The sequence below is a fragment of the Tamandua tetradactyla genome, chromosome 6, assembly GCF_023851605.1.
Source record: "Tamandua tetradactyla isolate mTamTet1 chromosome 6, mTamTet1.pri, whole genome shotgun sequence".
NCBI lineage: Eukaryota > Metazoa > Chordata > Mammalia > Pilosa > Myrmecophagidae > Tamandua > Tamandua tetradactyla.
Window position 1 is genome coordinate 45,971,873 of NC_135332.1, and position 24,740 is coordinate 45,996,612.

The window sequence follows — 24,740 nt, forward strand, 5'->3', positions numbered from 1 at the left end:
ATTTCCAATTGCAGAGCAATCAAATGAGATAATAATATGGGGCAGGGTGAATCACAATGCTTGGCCTAGGAAAAAGAGTTAAAAAGAAGAAAGAAAAAAGTAAAAATCCAAACGACAGAGGTAAAGTTGTTGCCGATGAGAGAACATCTAACAGGGTGGGGCAAGAAACTGTCTCTTCTTCCAGGACTGTGTAGTTAATGACAGTCAGTTGTTTATAACACTTTCTACCAGTTACACTACTCCTTCAATATCTAATATGTACAAAAATATAAAACAATAAAGTGCAGTTTATGTTTCGGTGACACTTTTCCTTGCTTTAATATTTTTTTTCCTGCTTTTGAAATGAGCTCTTGGTTACAAAATATCAAACTACACTCAAAAGCGGGTGTAGAAAACGCCAGCCATTGGCACAGCATGACGAAGCCCACGAAGAGGACAGATAGCAGCAGCAAGTGGCAAGAAGTGGGAAGTGATTGAAACAGTGGTTACAAATGTTCACAGAAAGCTAAAAATATCCAACAGGTTGTGCCCTAATGTTAGCACAGGTTAGACTAGTCACTACCTTGGTGGGTGGCCTCGGTGTATTTGGGTTCAGATTCTACACATCAATACAATTTCTTCCAATTAAGAGTTCTTGGCTTGCACCAATCACTGGAGGCTGGAGGGTACTGGACCAATCTATTAGTTTTTCAAAATGCTGTCATAGACTTGATAGATGTACTGAGAGACTTCAGGAGCTCTACACTTCAGTGACAGCTGTTAGGAGAAAAAGGAGAAGAAAAATGAGCACAGAGAATGGCATTAACTCAAAAAGTATCCAAGCATTCAGTTTAAGAAAATGTCTTTCTGACCCAGTGGGACAGGGGGTTCTATCATTAGAGTAACCAAACAAAGAGATCATGCTAATAGGTTTTAAAATTTCAATATAATTAATGTCAAGTTGTGCCGTGTTTCCACTTATATTCTATGTGGGTCTATGAAGTTAGGAAATAAACCATATTAAAAACATCAAAGCATTCTGACTGTAAGGGAAAGAGCTGCTTTAATGCTTTGCTAAGAATCAGAGGGTTATTACCAAATGAAAAAAGGGAGGGCTAGAACCCTCACATTGTTGATGGTCATATTTCAGCTGTCTGTCTCAGACTAACAAGGAAGATGGTTATCTTAGTCCCAATTTCAGGAGGCTGAATAAGCAAGTAAAAAAAAAAAAAACCAAAACACTAGTTCTTTCTGTAAGAGGATATTATATACAGTTAAGAAGGGAAGAAGGAAAAATAAGAACACAAAAAGATACTTACTTAATATAACTGGACAGCAATTCATGTTAATAGCTTAATTTTCTTTAAACAGATAGGGAAATCAGATTCTTCCCAGACTGCTTTACCCTTCTAAAATCACCTATTCTTTTAGTGTAACAATTACCAAATTAAATACTGATACTGAAAATCTCACTTTGAGGTCAAAGACAAAATTTTAATTAGACAAAATATTAATAATGTAACATTAAAAGCAAGAAAATGCATTCTAGAATCAGAAATAACTTTAACTTTTTGCTTTACTAATATTAATTGTTCTGGTCTGTTAGGGCAGAACCACAATAGTTATCTTTTACAATATAACACCATCAGATTTTAGATTACTTCTTTATTCTCTTATTAGAGACAGGACAATTTAACATAGTACAAAAGATGAGAGTATCTTTGGAAAAAATGTCAAGAAGATATTGGTTAATGCTGAATTTATTAAAAAGAAAAAAAAAACAGCAGCTAATACCCTAAAAACTAAAACTGGAATAAAAAATTGTTTGAAAATCACAAAAAAAATCAAACCAAATCAAAAGGAAATTGAAAATGAAAAGATCTGTTTATTTACAGTTTAATATTTAGTCTCCAAGGCATTTTCAAATCTGCTGTTTGATTAGTAAAGATGAGAATTCTGATAAATATAACAAAACAACCAAGTTAAGAATATAAATACTGCCTGGAAAACATCTCCTAACTTTGGGCAAGCCGAGTTGTAGCCATACGCCTTTCCCTGACTTTCAGTCTCCCTCCAGAAGCAGTTCCTGCTGCTCTTCTCTACCATCTCTCTACTGTCAGTGTTGTGAAATAGTCTAGTAGAAGAACACGGGGTTCAGAAAAGGAGGAGAAGCTGCTAAAAACAGTAAGAATAGCTTAAGGGAGTTACTCTCATACTAAAGAGGAATAAGTTCCTCTCTTCCAAAGTACTCTCCTGTATTTTTTCACATCTTTATAATAATACTTGAAGTTCTTTCAGTTGGAGATTTGTTTTTGTTGATAACTGGTAAGGAAATAGCACCTTCAATAGAAGCTGCAACTGTCATGATTAACAATAATAGGGAGTCATGGTAACCAGGCTAGAACCCTAAGAGTTTCATCTGCTCTTTGGAGTTGCAGGAAGGAAGGGAGAAAAACCCACTGCCCATCCTGGCCTTTAACAAAGGGTCAAGTTTAGACCTAAACAGATAACAAAGAATGTAAATAATCCAACTTATAAACTATAGCTAGGACTCTGGGTCTTAACTTTTAAACTGCTAGCTTGCCTATCTTTAATATCTTTAATAGCAACAACAACCACCCAGGCAAGTTGTCCATCTAGACCCACCAAGGGAAGAGCCACCTCTCCTGCCTAATTAAAGCCAACGGCTTACACACAGTGTTCTGGTTTCTAGTCTAGAATATATGCTTCTTCACCTGGGACGAGTTATCTTTCCAGATGAGACTTATCCATGGAGTCGCGGCCTGATTCTTACAGAAATACAGTAAGGGTAGGGATTGGGGGAGGGGATGTACTTCAAGAAATTCAACCCCTCTGAAGTGTAAGGGACCATCAGTCCTTTATGCACTGACATTAGACTCAACCAAATTTCTTTCCTCAACACCTAGCTGAGATCAGCTCAGTAATGTAATGGGGGTTTAGGGTGATGGAGGGAAAGGAATGGATCTGGGTGATTTTGAAGTCTGGAGCACCACTTGGGGAGTAGATTAAAACTATGTCAGGTGCACCCAGGGTGAAAGTCTCCTTGGCGACATGGGAGAGGACTCCCAGGGATGAATCCAGACCTGGCACGGTGAGAGCAACAATTAGATCCTGACCAAATGAGGGAAAAGAAGTGTAATTAATAAAGTATCAGTGGCAGACAGAGTTCAAATAGAGTTGAGAGGCTACTCTGGAGGTTGCTCTTATGCAAGCTTCAGGTAGACCTTGCTACCTATCATAACCTGCCAACACCCAATCAGGACCATTCCAGCCAATCCTAAAGAACACCTAAGGCAATTTATAAGATTCCACAAGGGTTCCAGGCACTAGAGTAACTTGCCAAAAACCTACAATCTCCAGATAGGCCCCTGGTCAGATAAGTCCTAAAACCTAGCCCAGCCTCTCCAGAATATCAGATAGTTTCAGCTCCCTACCCTGTATTAGTGACAGACCCTTCCAATATCAAAAATTTAGAATTGCCATAGCCCAAACAACCCCAATGAGAGGTATGGAAAGATCAAAGGTGATGATGGAATTATACATAGAAGATCGGACTTAACAAATGAATATGAATGCTGAATCATTAAACTGATATCTCTTTTAGTCTCCAGTATTTTAGAGCAGCTAGAAGTAAAAACCTAAAATTGTGAAATTGTAACCCATGTCAAAGTCTGAAATTTGTTCTACAACTGATTGTGGTGCTGTGCTTGGAAATTTATAGCTTTTTTGTATATATGTTATTGTTCACAAAAAAAGAAGGGAAAAAAGTGGATTGTGATGATAAAGTATTTAAGCCCTCTAGCCTCCTATATATTCTGGAGCAGCTAGAAGGAAAAATATGAGAGGATCATGACAAACTCTGGGATCTATCCTGTAACCACGTTTTGAAGAGTGCTTTGAAAACTACTGCTTTTTTATTTCTTTGCTTTGTATATATGTTATACTATACAATAAAAAAAGTTTTAAAAAAACTACATCAGGTGCCTGTGATAGGGGATTTGGATGGTTCTGTGAGCAGAGGGAACCTAGTCACTATTAAGGTGAAGAACAGGAAAGGGACAAGGAAGCATAAACAAATTTACCACTTAAAAATATACGGGAGGCCTTGATTCCTGTGCCTATGCCAAAAAAAAAAAAAAAAATATATATATATATAGGGGAGGGGTGGTACAACGGTAGTGCAGTGGCAGAATTCTCACCTGCTGTGCTGGAGACCTGGGTTCGATTACCGGAGTTCACCCATACCAAAAAAAAAAAAAAAGAAATATGTATATATAGGGGAGGAAGGGTGGTGGGTGTGGCTATAAAACAGTACCATGAGGAACCCTTGTGATACAATTGTTCTGTATTTCCAACAGTTCCTGGTTGTGATACTATCCTATAATTACGCAAGATGTTACTATTGAGGGAAACTGGCTTAAGAGTAAATGATATTATTATTTCTTACAACTGCATGTGAATCTATAATTATCTAAAAATAAAAAGTTAAAATATAGGAAAGAAACATCCTTCACTTATTTCTACAAAGGAGAGGATAAGCCTACTGGTATTTATGCCTAAGAGTCACCCCTGGAGAGCCTCTTTTGTTGCTCAGATGCGGCCTCTCTAAGCCAGCTTGGCAGATGAACTCACTGCCCTCCCTCACAGCATCATAGGAATGAGAAAGCCTTCTTGACCAAAAGGGAGAAGAAAGAAATGAAATAAAATAAAGTCTCAGTGGCTGAGAGATTACAAACAGAGCTGGGAGGTTATCCTTACTCATGATATAGATAACCCTTTTTAGTTTATGGTATATTGGAGTGACTAGAGGGAAATACTTGAAACTGTTGAACTGTGTTCCAGTAGCCCTGATTCTTGATGACTGTGTAACTATATAGCCTTTACAATGTGACTGTGTGATCGTGAAAGTCTTGTGTCTGATCCTTTTATCTAAGGTATGGACAAATGAGTATAAAAAAAAAAGGATAAAAAAATAATAGGGGGAGATAAAGGGTAAAAATTGGGTAGACTAAAATACCGTGGGTCAATGAGAGGGAGGGATAAGGGGTATGGGATATGTGAGTTCTTTTTTTTTTCTTTTTCTGGAGTGATGCAAATATTCTAAAAATGATCATGGTGATGAATACACAACTATGTTATGATATTGTCAGCCACTGATTGTGTAATATGGTTGGATTTATCCATGTGTGGATATTTCTCAATAAAAATATTTTTAAAAAAATGAAATGTCCTTCTACGGCAAGTGAATAAACTACAGTAATTTATAAAATGGGATACTACTTGACTATAAAAAGAACAAACTACTGATACATGAGACAATTTGGATGGATATCAGGAGTATTATGCTGACTGAAAGACAATCTCAAAAGATAACATGCTGTAGGAATTCAATTTATATAACATGTTCAAAATGCCAAAATTATAGTAATGGAGAACCGATTAAGTGGCTGCCAGGAATTTGGGCTGGAATAAGAGTTTACTATAAAAAGGTAGCTTAAAGGAGTTTTCTTTGTGGTGATGGAATAGTTTTGTCATGACTGTGGTGGTAGCAGTGATCCAAACCTGGATATGTGGTGAAATTTTATACTATCTAACCTTCTACTCTCCCAAAATAAGAATACACATGTAAAAACTGGTAAAATCTGTAATTCTGTTAATATATTGTACCAAATCAATTTCTTGGTTTGAAAATGTATTGCAGTTATGTAAGGTGTTACTAATGGGGAAAACTGGGTGAAAGATATAAAGGAACTTTATGTACAATTTTTAAAACATCTTCTGAGTCTTAAATTACTTCAAAATAATATTTTTTTTAACAAACCATGTTTAAGACAGTGACACTAAATAATAAAAATGTTTAAAAAAAATGAAATGTCCTTCTACAGGCAAATGGATAAACTATGATAATCTATAAAACGGGATACTACTTGACTATAAAAAGAACAAACTACTGATACATGTGACAATTTGGATGGATGTTAGGAGTATTATGCTGATTGAAAGACAACCTCATAAGATGACATGCTGTAGGAATTTAAGACTCAGGGTTAGGGTTAGGATTAGGGTTACATTTTGTTCATCCATTCCATCTGTTGATGGACATCTGAGTTACTTTTTGGCTACTGTGAATAATGCTGCTATGAATGCCTTTTCATTAAAGTCACTACAGGGAAAATCTTTAATATTCATAATAAGACTAATTTTGATCTCTAAGCATCAAGTGGTCATCACTGGCAGAAACAGTCATAGGTAACAGGAATTTTTAAGATGTTGGGCTGGGTTATTGGAAGTTTTACTATAACAAACTCCCCACCTTCTAGTATGATCCCAAATACCCGGTGCTTCAACCCTAATTCACCCCAGAATAATGTAAGCTGAGGGTAAAGAGGGAGAAGGGAGGTAAATGGAGTTATTGTACAAGACTTCAATTTTCCAGTGAAAACACAGAGGGGCTTTTCTTTCTTGGGAAACTCAAGGTAAATGGCAGGGTAGGTTACTCTCCAAAAATAAAGAGACTGGTGGTGGAGGAGGTGGACAGAAGGAGTGTACACTTTACAGAGAAAGCCTTAAGTTTTCCAAAACACAAACTCTTGGGCAAAAATCTAGCTTGACAGGACCCAGCAGTTCACAGACACGCATGCTATTCCAGCTTCCTTAACTGTTGGGGAAATAACAAGAATGTTCCGTTCTATTTGGAACTGTTCTCTTGAGGTATGCTAGTAAAAACAGGGTTGGCTGTCAAAATTTAGGAATGGGGCCACATAGAATTTTCTCAGCTGAATGGTTAAAAGGATTCCTCAATCTACTTACTATTCAGCTTCTTCAGAGTTAATCAATATTGAATTTAACACCCCTCCATCAATTTCCTCTCCCTTCCCCTTCAAAATGAACTACAAACAACTTGAACATAACAGAAGAAGATAGCTCCTCCATCCCAAGGGTTTTTCTTTTACTTTTCAAAATGCAGATGACAAGCAGTGACCTATTAGGAAGCCATATTTTACAACAGCAAGCAAATGCCCAATATTTACAGTATAGATCTTTGTTAACAAAACAATTGCTCCTGCCCTACAAAGTACCACCAGAATGTTTATTTTACTCCAGTATGCTACTGAAGGAAATTTTCCAAACTGAAGTCCCCTTAAAGGTTGTCAAAGGTGTGTTCCAAATTGCTTTACATTTCACATCAAGTATTTAGGTCATTTAGTGGTGGTGAAAAAGGCTCAAGTGTCTATGACTCTGATGTCCTTAGTTCATGAATGCCAAAAGCAGGAAAGGCCTTATAGAAATTAGCTATGTAAATCATCTTCTTAGCAACCTGTCAAAATACTACACGCACAGATAAGCTAGAAAAGTGTTGACAGATAGTGAAGATGAAGTTGCCAAGTTTTGTGAACAACTCTGAATGTACCAGGGGTGGGTTTATATCGGAAGCCCTCCTTGCTGCCAGAGGCACCATGCCTGTTGGATGGGATAGACACTGCAGAGAATGCACTCCATCAGGCAACTGGGGACTTCTTTACTGACTGCTTGCTTTGGACATCTTGGGTCAGGTGTTCCCCTTCCAGGTCTCTCCAGGGTGCTAAGAAAAATTGAAAGGGCTCTTACCTTCCTCCTCTAACCCATCTCATCCATTCTGGAAGAGGCTTACCGTATAATTGGGGTTTCCTGGCTGGATACGTAGCTCGGCCAAGATCCAAATGCCATTAGTGAGCTTCAGTGATTGGTACAACATGTCCTGCCCTTCCACATTCCTCTTGGCAATAGTATAAACATTATTGTTTTGCAATTTGCTGGAAACAGTGTCTAGAAACACAGATTGAAAAGCCAACACATTAGTTAAAAACAAATGCAGGCTAACTCTTTTCTGACATACTTAGGATGTGCTCAAGTTCCATGATAAGTCCTACCAAGTATTAACTAGCTCAAGAGTCACCCGCGGATACTGTGGAACGGATGGTGTTGGTAACCCCTAAGTAGGTGCTAGATAGGTAAAAAATGCTCTGAAGATTCAGGACAAAGACAAAAATGGGTGTGCCACATTGGCTGTCATGTTGGTATTTGTTTCTGGAATACTGGTCCCAGATTGGTGGGGATACAGAGACTGATGAGCAAATTCCACACCACTACTTATCTGAGTCACTACCTTCCACTTCACTGTGAACCACTCTGGCCTCAGTTGTCAGGATCAGAAAAGAGGTGTGGAAACTCTGCAAGTCAAATCAATTAATATGGATGTTTAATTTTAACATTCTTTTTAAAATAAAGGCAAATTATCTCTTAAGAGATCATTAAAGGCATAAGTCTTTAGGGAACACTGTGCCTCCAAATTATAATGAAACAAACTGAGACTTCAAAGTTGTGCAAAGGTGATAACGCCCTGAAAATCCCAGCTGTTGCTTGAGGGTCATAGTCGAGGCCTTAGCAGTTATGAAATGAGGTAAGAACAGGTTAGTGTTTCTGCTCTTCCTCATGATTACAGCACCAACGAGAGATGATGTTCCAGAATCAAAGGTCATTTCTCTCTCCATGTTCTCTTAACCGCTAACATGAGAGATGTTACAGCATTGGAGAAACTTTAACAGAGATGATAAAGGTTGCATCTTTGTTGATAGGTTTATTATGTTCATTTCTGATGAGAATTCAAATTACTTATGCCTACTTCAGGAACTAAATTCTCTCCACATAAAATTCTGTCATATTCTATTATGCTGTCTAGGAAAAGGCCAGCATGATAGGTGACTTTTCTAATCACCTAGATGGTAAGCTCTCTGAGCACAGGGATTTTTTTAGAGCTTTTCATCACTGCGCTTCCTTCAGTATCTGGGATACAACAGATACTTGCTATTAATATCTGTTGAATAAGCCTCTGTCTCAGGCATTAAAAAACTACTTAGATGTTGGTGAATTCTGGAGACAGTTCTTATCCTGATGTCTTTCTCCCACATCCTCAAGAGTCACAGCTCAGGCCAGGAGGTACTAAAGCCCCATTAATTAAACATTTTTATGTTTAGTTAATACTTAACTTACCCCTTTTTTACTTCCCTGTTTTTCACTAACAACAAGCAGAGTAGTGATAACTTAAGAACTGGTTCTATTTCAGGACTCAAAATGTATATCTTGGGGCAGTTATATGCGATACTACTGGAGGAAAGGTCCTCAACATGGCTTTTAAAATCTTCTTCTGATGACTGTATAATGATATAGCTTTCGCAAAGTGACTGTGTGATTGTGAAAACCTTGTTCTGATGCTCCTTTTATCTATGGTATGGACAGATGAGTAAAACATATAGAGTAAAAATAAATAAATAATAGGGGGAAGAAAAACCTCCTTCTGAGAAGTTAGGTCTTTATGGTTGTCATCCTGGTTCCCACCATGAAGGACTCTTACAGCTTAGAATGGGTTGTGAGGCAATGTCATCCACTGGAGTTTGGCTAATGCCTTTTGACAGGACTGCCTTTAACACATGGGGTTTGCTTAAGTTGTAAAAGTCACTCCTAACTCTCAAGGCTCTTGCCCATTTCCCAGGCAAACAGAAAACACACAGGAGACCTTGCTGAAGAGCAAAGTTGTGCTGGCATAAACATCTTCCAGACTATATATAGCAAAGCTTAGATTTCTACAGATTTCTCATGATTCTACTACCTAGGTAAGAGACTAATAGGCCAGGAAATGAAAGCACCCATATACATACATGCATGCACATTTGCTCTATCCAGAATTAGGACACACAGCAAACAGCCAGGTAGGATAAGCAAGTTGAATGGATTGTAACTTCAGTACACTGGGAAGCATTCTGGCCATGAACCTGGCTCTGCTCCCATTGAATAGCTGTACTGTGATTTCTATCAAAAGAAAGAATGAAGGGATGGAGGGTTCTATAATACAAATATGTCAATCAATTCTTATCAATTTTAGAGATGAGGTAGGAGTTTGGGAATTTACAGACTCCACTATAGTCAGAGTCTGTTAAATGTACTTATTAAGGATAGCAATGGAAGCCAGATGTAAGGAGGCTTTCCAATTAGAGTGGGAAACACAATGGAATTTTGCAGTTGTTAAGACTTTGAGAATGAGGATGCATTGTTAATTGTTTCTTTGGGTGCTGGTGATATCTGAGGCATAAAACATTGAGATTAGTCCCAAAGTAGAGAGTAGAAAAAGATGGTCAAATTGGGTTACACTTGCTTCATTCAGTATGTGATTTTTACTTGCTTTGATATATGACTTGTTATGGTTCATTGGTCTCCTTCCCCAAGTTTGGCTCTTCAGGTCTAGGACTTGACATCTTAGAGCTGTGGATGTGGCCCACCCTCTGTTTCTCCCTCCCTTCCTTTCCTTCATCTATCTACTTTAACTACGGTCTTACCTCCTCTCCTGGCACAATAAAGGAAGACAGGATAACTCCTGTTAAAGTGGAAATGGGGGAATTTGCAATTGAGGCCCAGCTGTGGTATTCATTATTAGATTGAAAACCATTGTGACCTCTTACACTTGAGCAACCAAACTATATTACATACTAGCTAGGAAAGTTTCCATTTTTGAAATGTTCCAAAGGATCAGGAGAGCCATGACAAAACAAAGAAAGAGCACCCTTACCTAGTCCCCATGTCAGAAAAAATATCTTCTCCTACTATAGTGCCTAACTAGTGAATGAAGACAGACACATGTCTCTGAGCTTTTCAGAGTGTAATAAACAATTAAAAAAAAAATGTTACTAGAACTGCTTGCCAGAAAGATTCCCTTCTGGATATGGCTAGAGATGAAACTACTTCTTACATACTTAAGATAGTGATCCCAGGTGTATACTAACTCAAATGCAGGTATAATAGTAAGATGCAAATCAAAATCATACAAATCTCTTTATAGCCGTAGAGATGAACAGTTTAGGAAGCAGGGAGTCCCATACATTCAAGCCTTTCTGATTTATTATTTATAGTATTTACACACAACTTGTGGCACCATTAGCACTCCTATCACATACACCGTTCTCTTAAAATCTGATTGATTATTAAGATTTGGTTAGAGGATTTCTTTCTTCTTCATTCTCTAGAAAGAGGAGAACAAGAGCAAAGGTTCAATGCTAGGTTGATAAGTCCTTTAAGCCTGTGACTTTCTATAGCCCTCAGAGTGTTAGTTCCATCTGTCAAATGTCTATGCTGGCACAGAAAAGCTATTTAAAATGTGGTGCTATTGTGACTAGGGCAGATCAGCTGGAAAGGATGGTATTTTTAGCTCTCAGCTAGACCCAGGGTGTTGAATCAGAAGGCACCAAAACTGAAAATATTCATGTTAATAGAGCCCTTAAGACTGTAAAGAAATGTAAAGGCCAGGACACAACACAGCTTGGGGTAGAATCAAAGGAAGCGCTATAAATATAAAGGACTAGTTGCAGGAAACAGTCTTAAAAGATAAGTAGTGATTTAGTGTGAGAAAAGGATGGTCTCCAGGGTCTGTAGAAAAACAAAGTAGCTGTTTTTCCCCCAATACCATGAGCTATACTGCCATAGAGCAGTATGTAACTGGAAAAAGGGGATTTTTTCTTTCTATTATTTGGGCAGACCAGACTAAAGTCCCTAGTCATTCTAACTTCCATTTTCTTTTTTGAAAAAACATGTCTTCTTCATACAGCACCTCTGAAACCAAACCAGCTTTCCAGTTACTCTGGCCTTTCTCTGTTCTCTATAGACCAGCATTTTCCAGATTATATTTGACGAATACTGGTGTTCTACAAGATGTTACTAAGCATTTTGAAATTTTAAGTTTCATGGTCAATTAAATTCAGCTGACAGTGAATTACCCTGGGATAAATAGGTTTCCTCAACATAACATTTCTCAGAACTTCTAGTGCACTAATGTGCAATGGCAATTTCTATGCCATTTTAGTGTGCTAATGTGCAATGGCAATTTAACTGACCACAGAACCCTTTTTTTGAGGGTTAAATGTCTTCAAGAGCAGACTACAGAAACTGCTGCCAGGACCTGCTTTACACCAGGGTGACTATAACTGGGAACTGGTCTCTTTCAAGCTGGGTATAGGGGCTGCTTTTCTAACAAGATCTATTCAGGCTGTCACCATTAACGACTGTGGAGTCTTCATATGATCACTGCCTGAAAAACTTCTTAATCTGTACAAAGTTGCCCAACCTCCCTTATTCATTAAATGAAGTTCGTGATAACTGACCAAGGAGCCTCAAAAAGCAGACAGATAACACCACCATCTTACCCAAAGCATGACACAAAAAGAAGCTCAATTTGGGTGTGATTTTTTGTGAAGTACAGAAAACCCTGGTTTTGTTTAACACTAATCAGTGAGGATGAGAAACCTATATTAAGAATATGTTAGACAAAGAAATAGGGGGAAATAGTTCTTTGATTAATGAACCAATTAAAAGTGAGTCTTCCATTGCTTTTTTTTTGGCATGGGCAGACTCCAGGAACTGAACCCAGGTCTCCAGCACAGCAGATGAGAATTCTGCCACTGAGCCACCAGTGCACTGCCCTCATTGTTTTTTTCTATGAAAGCACACAAATAAAAAAAAATATATTCTTCACAAAAAGAAAATAACAGTCAACTGTGATGATAAAGACACAGGTATATAATGATACTGTGAACCGTTGATTGTACACTTTGGATGATTACATGGTATGTGAATATATAATATATATCAATAAAAATTAAATAATAAACAAATAAAGCAGTAAAGGAAGACTAGAAGAACAAAAAAGATATGAGACCGAAAACTGTGGTGATGGTTGCACATATCTATGAAACATACAAAAACATTTGAGTTGTATACTTTAAATGAGTGAATTACAAGGTAGGTGAAATATATCTCAATAAAGTTGTTTAAAAAAATTTATACTTGGTCCTTTATACATGTGACACTTCTTTATGTAAATCATGTGAGGCAGGATATAATTAAACTTCTTTTCATCCACACACAAAAAAAGTGAGTCTATGAAAAAAGCACATTCTGCCAAGAAAGAAAGTGGAACAGTAACTTTGTCATACAAAACAAATAAAATTAAACCCAGGGCGGGCCACGGTGGCTCAGCAGGTAAGAATGCTTGCCTGCCAAGCCCGAGGACCTGGGTTCGATTCCCGGTGCCTGCCCATGTTAAAAAAAAAAAAAAAAAAAATTAAACCCAACCCACTAGAACATACTGAAAGTGATACTCTTGGATCTGATTTTTTTTTTAAAGGCAGATATGTGATATTACTGAACAGAAACAACTAACTGGTTATTATGATGGAGATTATGAAGTCTCTCCTCAAACATCTCTCTTAGGGCTCAAGAGAAGTTAGAGGATAACTTCCACCTTAAGATCCTATATTCAGATGTCAGTCAGGCTGCCTTTTATTTCTGAGGGTTCAAACAGGGCTTCAGGCATCTGAAAATCTCAAAGAGGGCCTATAAATCTACTGCATTAAAAGAGGTATCAAAGTAGGAGGCTGACTACTATCCAGCTAGTTATCAAAGCCCTGTGCCAAAAGATTTGTCTGAACCTATCATAGAAGATGAATGCATCACGGAGTCTCAGTAAAGTAAAATTAAAAACAAAAGGTCAGAAGGAAGACAGTGATTTTCATTTTGCTTTTTTTTTCTTAATTGCCACACCACTTCCTTCTCCCAATGCTGTTATGCTCCAGCTGCGATGAGATAATGGCAGTAGGCAGGAACCCCCTTATGAGAACCACCAACAAACGGAGGAGGAAATTATGTTAAATGAGGAAAGAGGCGGAACTGACCAAGTACCAAGACTGACTTTCATTCAAGCTCATGAAGTCTTGTACTAAACTCAACCAAGAACATGGAACAATGGCAGGATTCTGAAGAGCTCAGGGGCTCCTTCAGTGAAACAAAGTCCTAAGGACTGACAGCTGCTATTGTTTCTTCTTTTGGGTACCTCTTTTATTTATCTATTATAGCAATAAAATAACTTCAAAAGAGTCTGGGCGTATTTACTGGTGATTAAAGAAGTTATTATGGACACATGAAAGCAGAAATAGGGCAGGGGGAAAAAAAAAGGTTACCAACTAGGCTTTTATCAACTATAATGTATTCTAGTTTAATTATAAACACAGGATTCTAAATATAGGATCTCAGAAACAGAATCACCTTTCCTCCAATACAGATGATTCATATAACAGAAAGAACAGTCTTTCCAACTTTCAGGAAAGTACACATCTTCAAATGCTACTTCAATTACATGATGCTTAGGATGCTCATGTAAGATGACTGATATATCTTCAATTACTGAAGAATTAGGTGGGTGGACCTATTTTAGTTTGTTTCTTAACATCTGTTAGTTTGTAAGTAAGGTAAGTTAGTACCTATATCAAAATATCCAAGTTTTTAAAGACAGGCTTGCAAAGTAATGCATCTACCATTTACTCACTAGAAACAAGGTAGATGTGGAAAGAAGAAGCAGGTAAAGGAAAGATATAATTTTCAAACATCTAATCTGATTTGCTAAGATGAAAATGAAATTGAGAGTCATTGCTCACCAGCATTTAAATGACATTCCTTAATTTGAAACTGAAGTTCATTTTCATTGGGAATATCCTTCCATGTTGCAAGGAAGACTTGGCGTTCTGTATGGGGAAGAAGAGGAGAAGGAAAGATGTGCATAATCTGTCAATATTCTAATTTCTTATGCTTTGTAGCATTTGGGTGCTGGCTCTCTGTAATACAGCTAGCTAGCTAGCCTGGGGTTGGAACTAATCCTTGTCTATCCAGAAGTGCTACATTCCTGGTCAACTAACTGCATACTGGTAGCACTGAGATACAATGGAAAGAGTTTCAGAGTCATACCATCTAAGTTTTAGTTTTGGTTCCACTATTATCCTATTTGAGTGACTCTAAATCTGGTAATCTTTCTCAGCCTTAATTTATTCATATGTCATTACATCTGTTCTGCTTACCCAAAAAGCCACCATGAGAAATTAATTAAGTGCAAATACTATTTAATATACACCAATATATGCAAGTTTTATTAGAAGGTGGCTTTATAAGTAAGGAAAGAGATAAATGTCAATAGTCACATAAGGAGTACTGATGGTTTATTACACATTACTGAATTCTTTGATGCACTAAGAACGTAGCACAGGGTTATGTGCTAAATTTATGTGTATTTATCTCATTAAGTTATAAAAATTACTTCTACTTTGTAACTTGGAAACAAACTCAAAATAGTTAAAACACCTTGCCCATAGTCACATAGCTAATAAATGGCAGAGCTGAATTCAAACCCATATCCACCTGGCACCAAACCTTTTATTCTATCTCCTGGGGTGAATGTATTATCAGATAACAGGCATCCACAAGGATAATCTCCAAGAATGACTGCGATTGACTGTGAATCAGGCCAATAAATGATTACCAGTTGTTAGTGCTTTAGTCCAAATTTTTTAACCTCAAAATAACCTGTGCTTCTAGGGCTCTGCCTGACAGTCGAAGGAAGGGCAGAAGGACAGAAGAACGTACTTACCCATTTTGCCATCTTCTACAAAAAGCACATTGAGTGGGATGAGGCAGCTGAAGTAGAAGACGTCAATATTATTTTTCACAGCCACCTGTCAGGAAAGTAAAAAGGGAAAATTAGGACATCATAGGAAGCCAGGTAGGAGGGAAAGAAAAGTTATGTATCTAGAAATACACCACCCTATTTCTTTCCTCTTTTAGACACTGCAGGACTCTCAAAATAAAGACACAACAATACATACATGGCCAAGCACATCCTTACTCATTCCACTGTCATGGCACTGCAACCACCTGTGATAATACCTCCCCAGAGGCGCTGTCTTGAAAGCACAACTTCTATATACCCAGATTAATTTCTATGATTATTAACTGTAGCTGCTACCACTTATTAAGTATCTATTAATGATACTATTTCTAATCCTTGTTATAACTATCCTAAACAAAGTTAGTATTTTCCTCTCATTTCACAGATGAGGAAAGTGAAGTTTAGAAAGAATAAGTAACATTCAGGATCACATCCCTGGTACACAGAAGAGCTAGGAGTCAAATTCAGATTTATCTGACCCTAAACCTTTGTGGTTTCTCTCCCTCTCTCTCTCCACAATAATTAGTGCTGTATTGCCTCTTACCCTTTTTAGATAATCTTTCTTTTATAATCTTATATACTAGGTCCTATGGTGGGAAAAGCTTGTTGGGTTAAACAGTGGTAAATCTGACGACTATAAGAAGGAACAGCCTTTAGACAAGTAATGAAATGAGAGGTCTTCTTGCAATAGAAGCTTCTGATTTAGGTAGACTGTGATTCTACCATGGTCTGCTCAATTCAGAGCACGCCGTTTATATAAACACCCACAATAAGTACTTTTATTTAGGGGCAACACTGATTGAAGTATACTCAGGAAAAGGCAGATTCCACTGCAGCAGATTATAGGAACCATAGACTGTAAAAAGAGAGAGTAGGAGGAGAATTGCTCTAAACCACCACTTCCCACTGGTTTCTGTCACTAATGACTTTCCTATCTATTTCTTGGCACTGCAGGAAAACATTTTCCTGGGCAAGTTCTATGATTAATAACTATGCCCATTTCTCTCTCGTTCTCAGTCTAAAAAAATCAAGGAAAGAAGTGCTTGTCCAGTACCACTGTTGACCCACACCTTCCTCCAATCCCTCAGCATTTTTTTTAAAAGAAAATTAAAAAAACAACGGCAAACTTATCTCTTCATTAAAACGATGGCTGTACACTATCTAATTTAATGTATATGGTCATTTTATTGAAACACCATAATTACATGGAACGTGAATAGGGGTGAGACCTTGTTGGTTTGCACAGGTCGGTGTGATGCCCTGATGCATCCCAGAGTAAGCTGGGCAGAAGATTAAATTGAGGGACAGGGGAAAAAGGTAGAAATATTAAATTTTCCCACCTGGGGAAGACCTGATATCCTTGCAAGCACTGGGCACTGCCAATTTGATGGGAGCCTACTTATGATTATGCCTAAGAGCTACTACCCCCAGAGAACCTCTTTTGTTGCTCAGGTTTGGCCTCGCTCTTGAAGCCAAATCTGCAAGCGAACTTACTGCCCTCCCTGCTACATAGGACATGACTCCAGGGGTGTAAATCTTCTGGGGGTGGGGGGGATGGGGACATGACTCTCAGGGGTGAGCCTGGCCCTGGCATTGAGGGAGTGAGAAAGCCTTCCTGACTGTGCTGGTTTGAAAGGATATATGCCCCCTAAGAAAAGCCATGTTTTAATATAAATCCCATTTCTTAAAGGTAGAATAGTCTCTATTCAATGCTGTGTATTTGGGACTGTGATGGGATCATCTCCCTGGTTGATGAGATTTAGTTAAGAACGGTTGTTAAACTGGATTAGGGGATGACATGTCTCCACCCATCTGAGTGGGTCTTGATTAGTTTCTGAAGTCCTATAAAAGAGGAAACATTTTGGAGACTCAGAGAGACTCAGAGAGATTCAGAGAGAGCAGAGAATGCTGCAACACTACAAAGCAGAGAGTCCACCAGCCAGCGACCATTGGAGATGAAGAAGGGAAACGCCTCCCGGGGAGCTTCATGAAACCAGAAGCCAGGAGAGTAAGCTAGCAGATGACGCTGCGTTTGCCATGTGCCTTTCCAGCTGAGAGAGAAGCCCTGACTGCGTTCGCCATGTGCCTTTCCAGATGAGAGAGAAACCCTGAACTTCATCGGCCTTCTTGAACCAAGGTATCTTTCCCCAGATGCCTTTGATTGGACATTTCTATAGACTTGTTTTAATTGGGACATTTTCTCGGCCTTAGATCTGTAAACTAGCAACTCATTAAATTTCCCCTTTTAAAAGCCATTCCGTTTCTGGTATATTGCATTCCGGCAGCTAGCAAACTAGAACAGATTTTGGTACCGGGAGTGGGGTGCTGCTGCTGCAGTTTGCAAATACCAAACATGTTGGAACGGCTTTTTAAATGGATATGGGGAAGATTCTGGAAGAGTTGTGAAAAGCTTGATAGAGAAGGCCTAGAATGCTTTGGAGAGACTGTTGGTAGAAATGTGGACTCTAAAGACACTTCTGATGAGGCCTTAGACAGAAATGAGGTCCGTGTTATTGTAGACTGGAAGGAAGGCGATCCTTGTTTTAAAATGGCAGATAATCTGGCAAAATTGACTGGTAGTTTTGGCGGGAAGGCAGATTTTAAAAGCCATGAACTTGGATATTTAGCAGAAGAGATCTCCAAATTAAATGTGGAAAGTGCAGCCTGGTTTCTCCTTGCAGCTTATAGTGAAATGCGACAGGAAAGAGATAAACTGAAAAGTGAACTCTTGGGTACAAAGAAACCAGAAATTGATGTCCTAGAAAATTCTGGGCTTCCAGGAAAGGAGACCCCAGAGAATAGTGCCCTGTGTGAGAATTTAACCAAATGTGAAACCAGTCAGCCATTTCAGAGAAAGTCAGGATCGGACATGGAGTTATCCAGGAAGGATTTGTGGAAACTCCTTATGTCTGATGGGCATGATCTAAGGCTACTGCATAGAAAGCCAACGAGAATGCTGTGGGACCTGTATAAACAGAGCCGCTGCCAGTCTAGGCTGGGGGGTTCAGAGAAGGGACACAATGGAGGAAAAATAACTTCAGAGGCAAAACCTTGGAGACTGAGGTCTGAAGTCAAGAAGCCTCGGGCCAGGAGAGTGGACCCACCCAAGCCCATGGAGAGGGTGAGTTTGCCCCGAAGGCAGAGAATGGGCCTTTCACCTCGTTGCAGTGGAAGAGTCATGCCGCCTCAGGTCTTGGAGAGAGTGAAGCACGTTCCTTGGGGGTTGGGGAGAGCCTGGCTGCCACCACATGGAGGGGTTGAGTGTGTGCCCTGGAGATGGCAGAGAGCCCGGGTGCGGCCCCGATGCTTGGAGAGGGTGGAGCTGAGAGAAAGGTGGTCTCCCCAATATCCCCCAAGGTTGCATTCAGAGAGAGGCAGGCGTAGGCATTTGGAAAGGGTGGGACTGCCACTTTCTAAAGCCCTGAGGATAAATGAGTCTCAGACTTTGAAATCTAATGGACTTTGCCCTGCGGGTTTTCGAAACTGTATGGGTCCAGTGACCCCTGTGTTCCTTCCTCCCTATGGAAATGTGTCTGTGTATCCTGTGAATGTTCCTTCTTTGTATGTTGGCAGCAAATAACTTGTGGATGAGTTTTCAAAGGTCCAAAGCAAATGGAGAAAATTTTGCCTTAGGACAGACCATGCCTGTAACTGACTTGATGACATTTTATACTGTCTCTAATTTTGTACTTCATTGTATTGCTACTGAAAGGTTTAAGGTTTCTAATATTGTTATGAAATTAATGTATTTTGTATTTGGGAAAAACATGTCTTTTTTAGGGGCCAGAGGGTGGAATGTGCTGGTTTGAAAGGATATATGCCCCCTAAGAAAAGCCATGTTTTAATATAAATCCCATTTCTTAAAGGTAGAATAGTCTCTATTCAATGCTGTGTATTTGGGACTGTGATGGGATCATCTCCCTGGTTGATGAGATTTAGTTAAGAACGGTTGTTAAACTGGATTAGGGGATGACATGTCTCCACCCATCTGAGTGGGTCTTGATTAGTTTCTGAAGTCCTATAAAAGAGGAAACATTTTGGAGACTCAGAGAGACTCAGAGAGATTCAGAGAGAGCAGAGAATGCTGCAACACTACAAAGCAGAGAGTCCACCAGCCAGCGACCATTGGAGATGAAGAAGGGAAACGCCTCCCGGGGAGCTTCATGAAACCAGAAGCCAGGAGAGTAAGCTAGCAGATGACGCTGCGTTTGCCATGTGCCTTTCCAGCTGAGAGAGAAGCCCTGACTGCGTTCGCCATGTGCCTTTCCAGATGAGAGAGAAACCCTGAACTTCATCGGCCTTCTTGAACCAAGGTATCTTTCCCCAGATGCCTTTGATTGGACATTTCTATAGACTTGTTTTAATTGGGACATTTTCTCGGCCTTAGATCTGTAAACTAGCAACTCATTAAATTTCCCCTTTTAAAAGCCATTCCGTTTCTGGTATATTGCATTCCGGCAGCTAGCAAACTAGAACACTGACCAAAAAGGGGGAAGAGAAATGAAACAAAAATTACTTTCAGAGACTGAGGGGATTTCAAATACAGTAAGGAGGCCTTTCTGGAGGTTATTCTTATACAGTACATAGATACCTCTTTTCAATTTTTGGTGTATTAGAGTAGCTAGAGGGAAATACCTGAAACTTGTGAACTGTAATCTTGATTCTATAGAGCTTTTAAGGTGTGAAAACCTTGTAAATTCACACTCCCTTTATCTAATGTGTGATGGTTAGGTTCTGGAGTTGACTTGGCCAAATGATGATGCCCAGCTGTCTGGTCAGGCAAGCACTGGCCTAATCATTGCTGCAAGGATATTTTGTGGCTGGTTGATAAACCAGAAGACTGGTGTATTAAATCATCAGTCAGTTGATCACATCTGTGGCTGATCATATCTGTGATCAACAGGCCTCTCTCCCGCAAGGAGATAATCCAATCAGCTGAATGTTTTTAAGGAAGAAGAGAGACCCTTGCACTTCTTCTTCAGCCAGTGAGACTCTTCTGTGGTTTCATCCATACCCTTCAATGGAGCAACCAGCTCCACAGCCTGTCCTACGGATTTTGGACTCTTCCATCCACATGGTTGCATGAGACACCTTTCTAAATCTCATATTTACAGATCCCTTCTGTTGGTTCTGCTTTTCTAGAGAACACTAACACACAATGTATGGACAAATGAGTAAGAAGAAAAAAAGACAAAATAAACAATAGGGGGGTATGGGATGCTTTGACTGCTTTTTTTTTTTCTTTTAATATTTTCTCTTTTTTTTTTGGAGTAATGAATATATTCAAAAATCGATAATTATGAATGCACAACTTTATAATGATACTGTGAACCACTGATTGTACACTGTGGATGATTCTATCTCAAAAAAATCATTGAAGGGGAAAAAAAAACCTATGGCTATGAAATTAAAATATCCTCTTTCTGAAGTACTTCCAGTACTTTTACATTTATTTTCAACTCGGCCTCCTGACCTTAATAGTAGTAGTACCTTTATTTTCTCTTCATAATTATTTGGTTATTCTACCTGGCAAAGCTTTACTGTTCTCTCTCCCAGAAGAATCCATCAAATTACTTTCCTTATAACTTGTGCTTTTAATCTTTCAATTACTAACCCTAGGATCATATCACATGAACCACACCACAAGTCTGATACCCAAAATGCGGAGAAAACAAGATTCTCAAAAATTGAGTCTGGCAGAGTAACTAACCTCAGGAGAGAAGGACCTAAGACATTCTTTACGATACAGTAGAGCACCACTTCAAAAGATTTGTACCAGCTGTGGGCTTCTGGAAAAGAGGTATTTTAAAAATTCATCTGGTACTCAGAAATGAGAAAACTACTCTTATTTTGAATAAGGGTACCAAGATGATCTTGAAACTAGAACCAGGCTCTGCAAAGAACATTAAGAAGTGAAAATCAATAGTGATTATCATTACTGTCACCTTTGAATATAAAGCAGTCATATCTTACAATATGCCATCATCCAAACATTTACTAATGCTTACTATGTTCCAATACTGTGAGATATAAGACAGAATATAGAGAATATAATCCTTGTCCTCCAGGGGACAAGTATTGGTGTTTCTTATCCAAACGCTTATAGGAGAATCATCTGGGGAGGTTTTTCAAAACAGATGCAAGGACCTCATTCCATATATCAAAAGAACAATTCTTAAATCTAGGACCTGGTTTGTGTATTTTGGAAGTTCCTAGAAAGATCAACCAGATAAGCAATTAATTATAGAACAACATCACCTAAGAAGTTGAATAGGCTTGTAACATTTTGTTCTTCTGAAAGAATTGTTCAAGGAGAGCCCCTTAACAATGAAAAACACATGTAAAGGCCCTCTGGAGATCAGTAATGCTAAACTATTTCGTAGATCCTTTTGACAAACAGATGAAAGCCTTGGACCCTTTTCTTGAAAAAATGTGTATGCAACATTTCTACATACAATTTCAGGGATTTCAGGACACCCTGAAGACTATCCCTGAAACTCTGCTCTAAAATTATTCTCTGAGAAGCTGAAATACCCAAATCAGAGGCAGAAGACATAGTGATTCCAACATGCACTCAGGAGCCAGGCTACTTGATTCTGAATTCCAGCTCTGCCACTTAGTAGCTGTGTGACTCTGGGCAAGTTACTCAGTCTTGTCTGTACAATGGACAATAATAACTGAATCCATGCAGTTGTTATGATGAGAATGAATTAATATTTGCAAAGCACTTAGAATAGTGCCTGGCACACAGGAAGTGCTATAATAAGTGATTGTCAAACAGAAAAATTCCCTCTTCTTTTACCATCTCATATCTTACCTAAAAACAAAAACAGAATGCTGCCATAATTTTTCATAATTAAGGATAATTACATTAGACCTATCAGGACTCTTACACATGCTCAAATGTAATATTACTACTATTATCAAACAAGGTTAGAAGAGATAAAAAGGCTTATTGGTAAACTGTTGACTTGATTCTTCTTGATACTATATTCTTTTTATTCCTTTCTTATTAGCTTTGCAAAACAGCTATTTTGCAGCTCTCACACTTCTACTCTTGGGTGGGCCACGGTGGCTCAGCAGGCAGGAATGCTTGCCTGCCATGCCAGAGGACCCGGGTTCGATTCCCAGTGCCTGCCCATGTAAAAACTTCTACTCTTGGCTAGAAGTGCATTATTTCAAGAGTGTATGGCTCTTTTGGACCTGATTCCTGCCTACCACTCAACCTATTTCCTTAACATCAGTTATATCAAAATTACTTCTTGTTCTCCCACGCTAAACCTCACAGCTCTGTGCCTTTTAACATGTTGTTCTTTCTGCTTAATATATTCATCTCCTCAAGGTTTGACTGTTTGGAAAATACCTACTTAACCTTAAGATTCAGATTTCTTGGGAAAGTCCTACCCCCACCTCAAAGCATCCAGTGCATACTTCCATTATAGGACTACTAATATAAAATAATTATTTGTTTACATCTGGCTCACCTACAATACAATGAACTTCTTGAGTACAGACTGATTTCTCATCCCCACTAGCATACTGCCTGGCTCAATACTTAGTGCATGAAATTAGGGGGAAGATGTTGAGCAAATGGTATAAACCACTTGGTTTCTTAATCTGTTTTCTATCCCTACATCATTTACATAACATAATAGTCCCATCAGTAACATCACTTATTAGGAATACTGATTTTCAAGGAGGTAGGAATGAGGGCATGTGATGATGTCTGGGTTGTTTGGTTTCAAGTCACTGAGCTAAAGTAATATCTATATGCTAAGGAGGAATAACACACATAGTAAATCCCAACTCAAAGAATACTAGATTTTCCAAAGTATGCCAATCACTCTTTGGATATTTAGGCAAAAGGAACCAAAGGTAAAAGTGTATAGCCAGCTCAATTACAGTCCTGATGGTGGCTACTCTTAAATAGAACTCAACCAGCTTTAAAGGTATGATATTAATTGCTCTTGGAGGAAGAGAGAAACCAAGGGAGAGAGGAAGGATGTTTCTTATTTTTTTAATTTTGAAATTCCTATTCCTACAGAATAGGAAGACATATTCCAAACAAGCCAGAGAGCTATTTTCTAAGAGCTTTAACATCAATGCCTAGCTTGCCTATGGGAATTCAATTACTACATGTATATACTTGGATAGCTAACTGGTAATCCAAATAAACATATCCAAAACCAAACTCTTGATTTCCCAAACTGAACCTCCTGCTGCTTTTCTGAACTCTATAAATAGAATACTGTAAATAAATAAATAAATAAATAAATAAATAAAATACCACCAAGCCTTTTAACTGGTCTCCCTGCTTCTAAACTTACAGCCCCCACCGCCCCCCAACTTTCCCCATATATTTTCAACACAGCAGCTTGGGTTGTTTAAAATGCAGGTCAATTCATAAATACTTCTCTACTCAAACCTCCAGTGACTTATCTCACTCAGAACAAAAACGAAAGTTATAACTGCAGTAGTCTGACCCTTACCTCTGATTCATATGCCTCTACTTTGCCCCTTGCTAGCTCCACTCCAGCCATAGGAGCCTAGTGTGCTTACTGGCACAGACCCAGCATGTTGCTATCTCATGGCTTCTGCATTCATTGTTCCTTCTGTCTGAAATGCTCTTCCTCTAGAAATCTGCATGGCTCATTTCCTTCCTCTTTCAGGTCTTTAATTAAATATATTATCTTCTCAGGTAGGTCTTCCATGACCTATAAAGCTATAAAATTACACCTCCCACCCCGCAACCCCAGGACTCCCTATCCTAGCACTGTTTATTCTTTTTCCACTGACCTTACAACCATGTTATTTTACTTAGTCGGTTTACTGCCTGTCCCTGTGCCACACACCCCATGTGCAGAAGACTATAAGGTTCCACGAGGGAAGGGATTTTTGTCTCTTGTTTATTACTGTTTCCTTAGTTCCTAGAACAAAAACTGGCCCAAAGTAAATGCGCAATAAGAATAATGACTATAAAAGATACTACTCAAAGTTCCTGACCCCATTTGGATTTAGACAAGACATGAACTTAATCTAAAGGACAGTACTTCACAAATTTTCCTAGTGTAGTTCCTATAGAAGGGATAAGTACAGGCACATATCAGGGTGGAGGTAAGGGGAAGGCTCAAGACACAGGGTATAATATAAAGTAATACATCATAAC

The 24,740-nt window shown here is 38.7% G+C and overlaps 1 protein-coding gene across 6 annotated transcripts in view; it reads right to left on the reverse strand.

The window, feature by feature from the left end:
• Positions 1–282: 282 nt before the first annotated feature.
• AP2B1 (adaptor related protein complex 2 subunit beta 1) overlaps positions 283–24,740 on the reverse strand; it is a 186,676-nt gene continuing 162,218 nt past the window's right edge. For all 6 annotated transcript variants that reach the window (XM_077165133.1, XM_077165138.1, XM_077165134.1 and 3 more), the window contains 4 exons: positions 15,497–15,581; positions 14,514–14,600; positions 7,652–7,806; positions 283–756 (listed from right to left, as the gene is read on the reverse strand). In XM_077165133.1, coding sequence (XP_077021248.1) covers positions 682–756; positions 7,652–7,806; positions 14,514–14,600; positions 15,497–15,581 — 402 coding nt within the window. In that variant the 3' untranslated portion in view covers positions 283–681. The remainder of the gene's footprint in view (positions 757–7,651; positions 7,807–14,513; positions 14,601–15,496; positions 15,582–24,740) is intronic.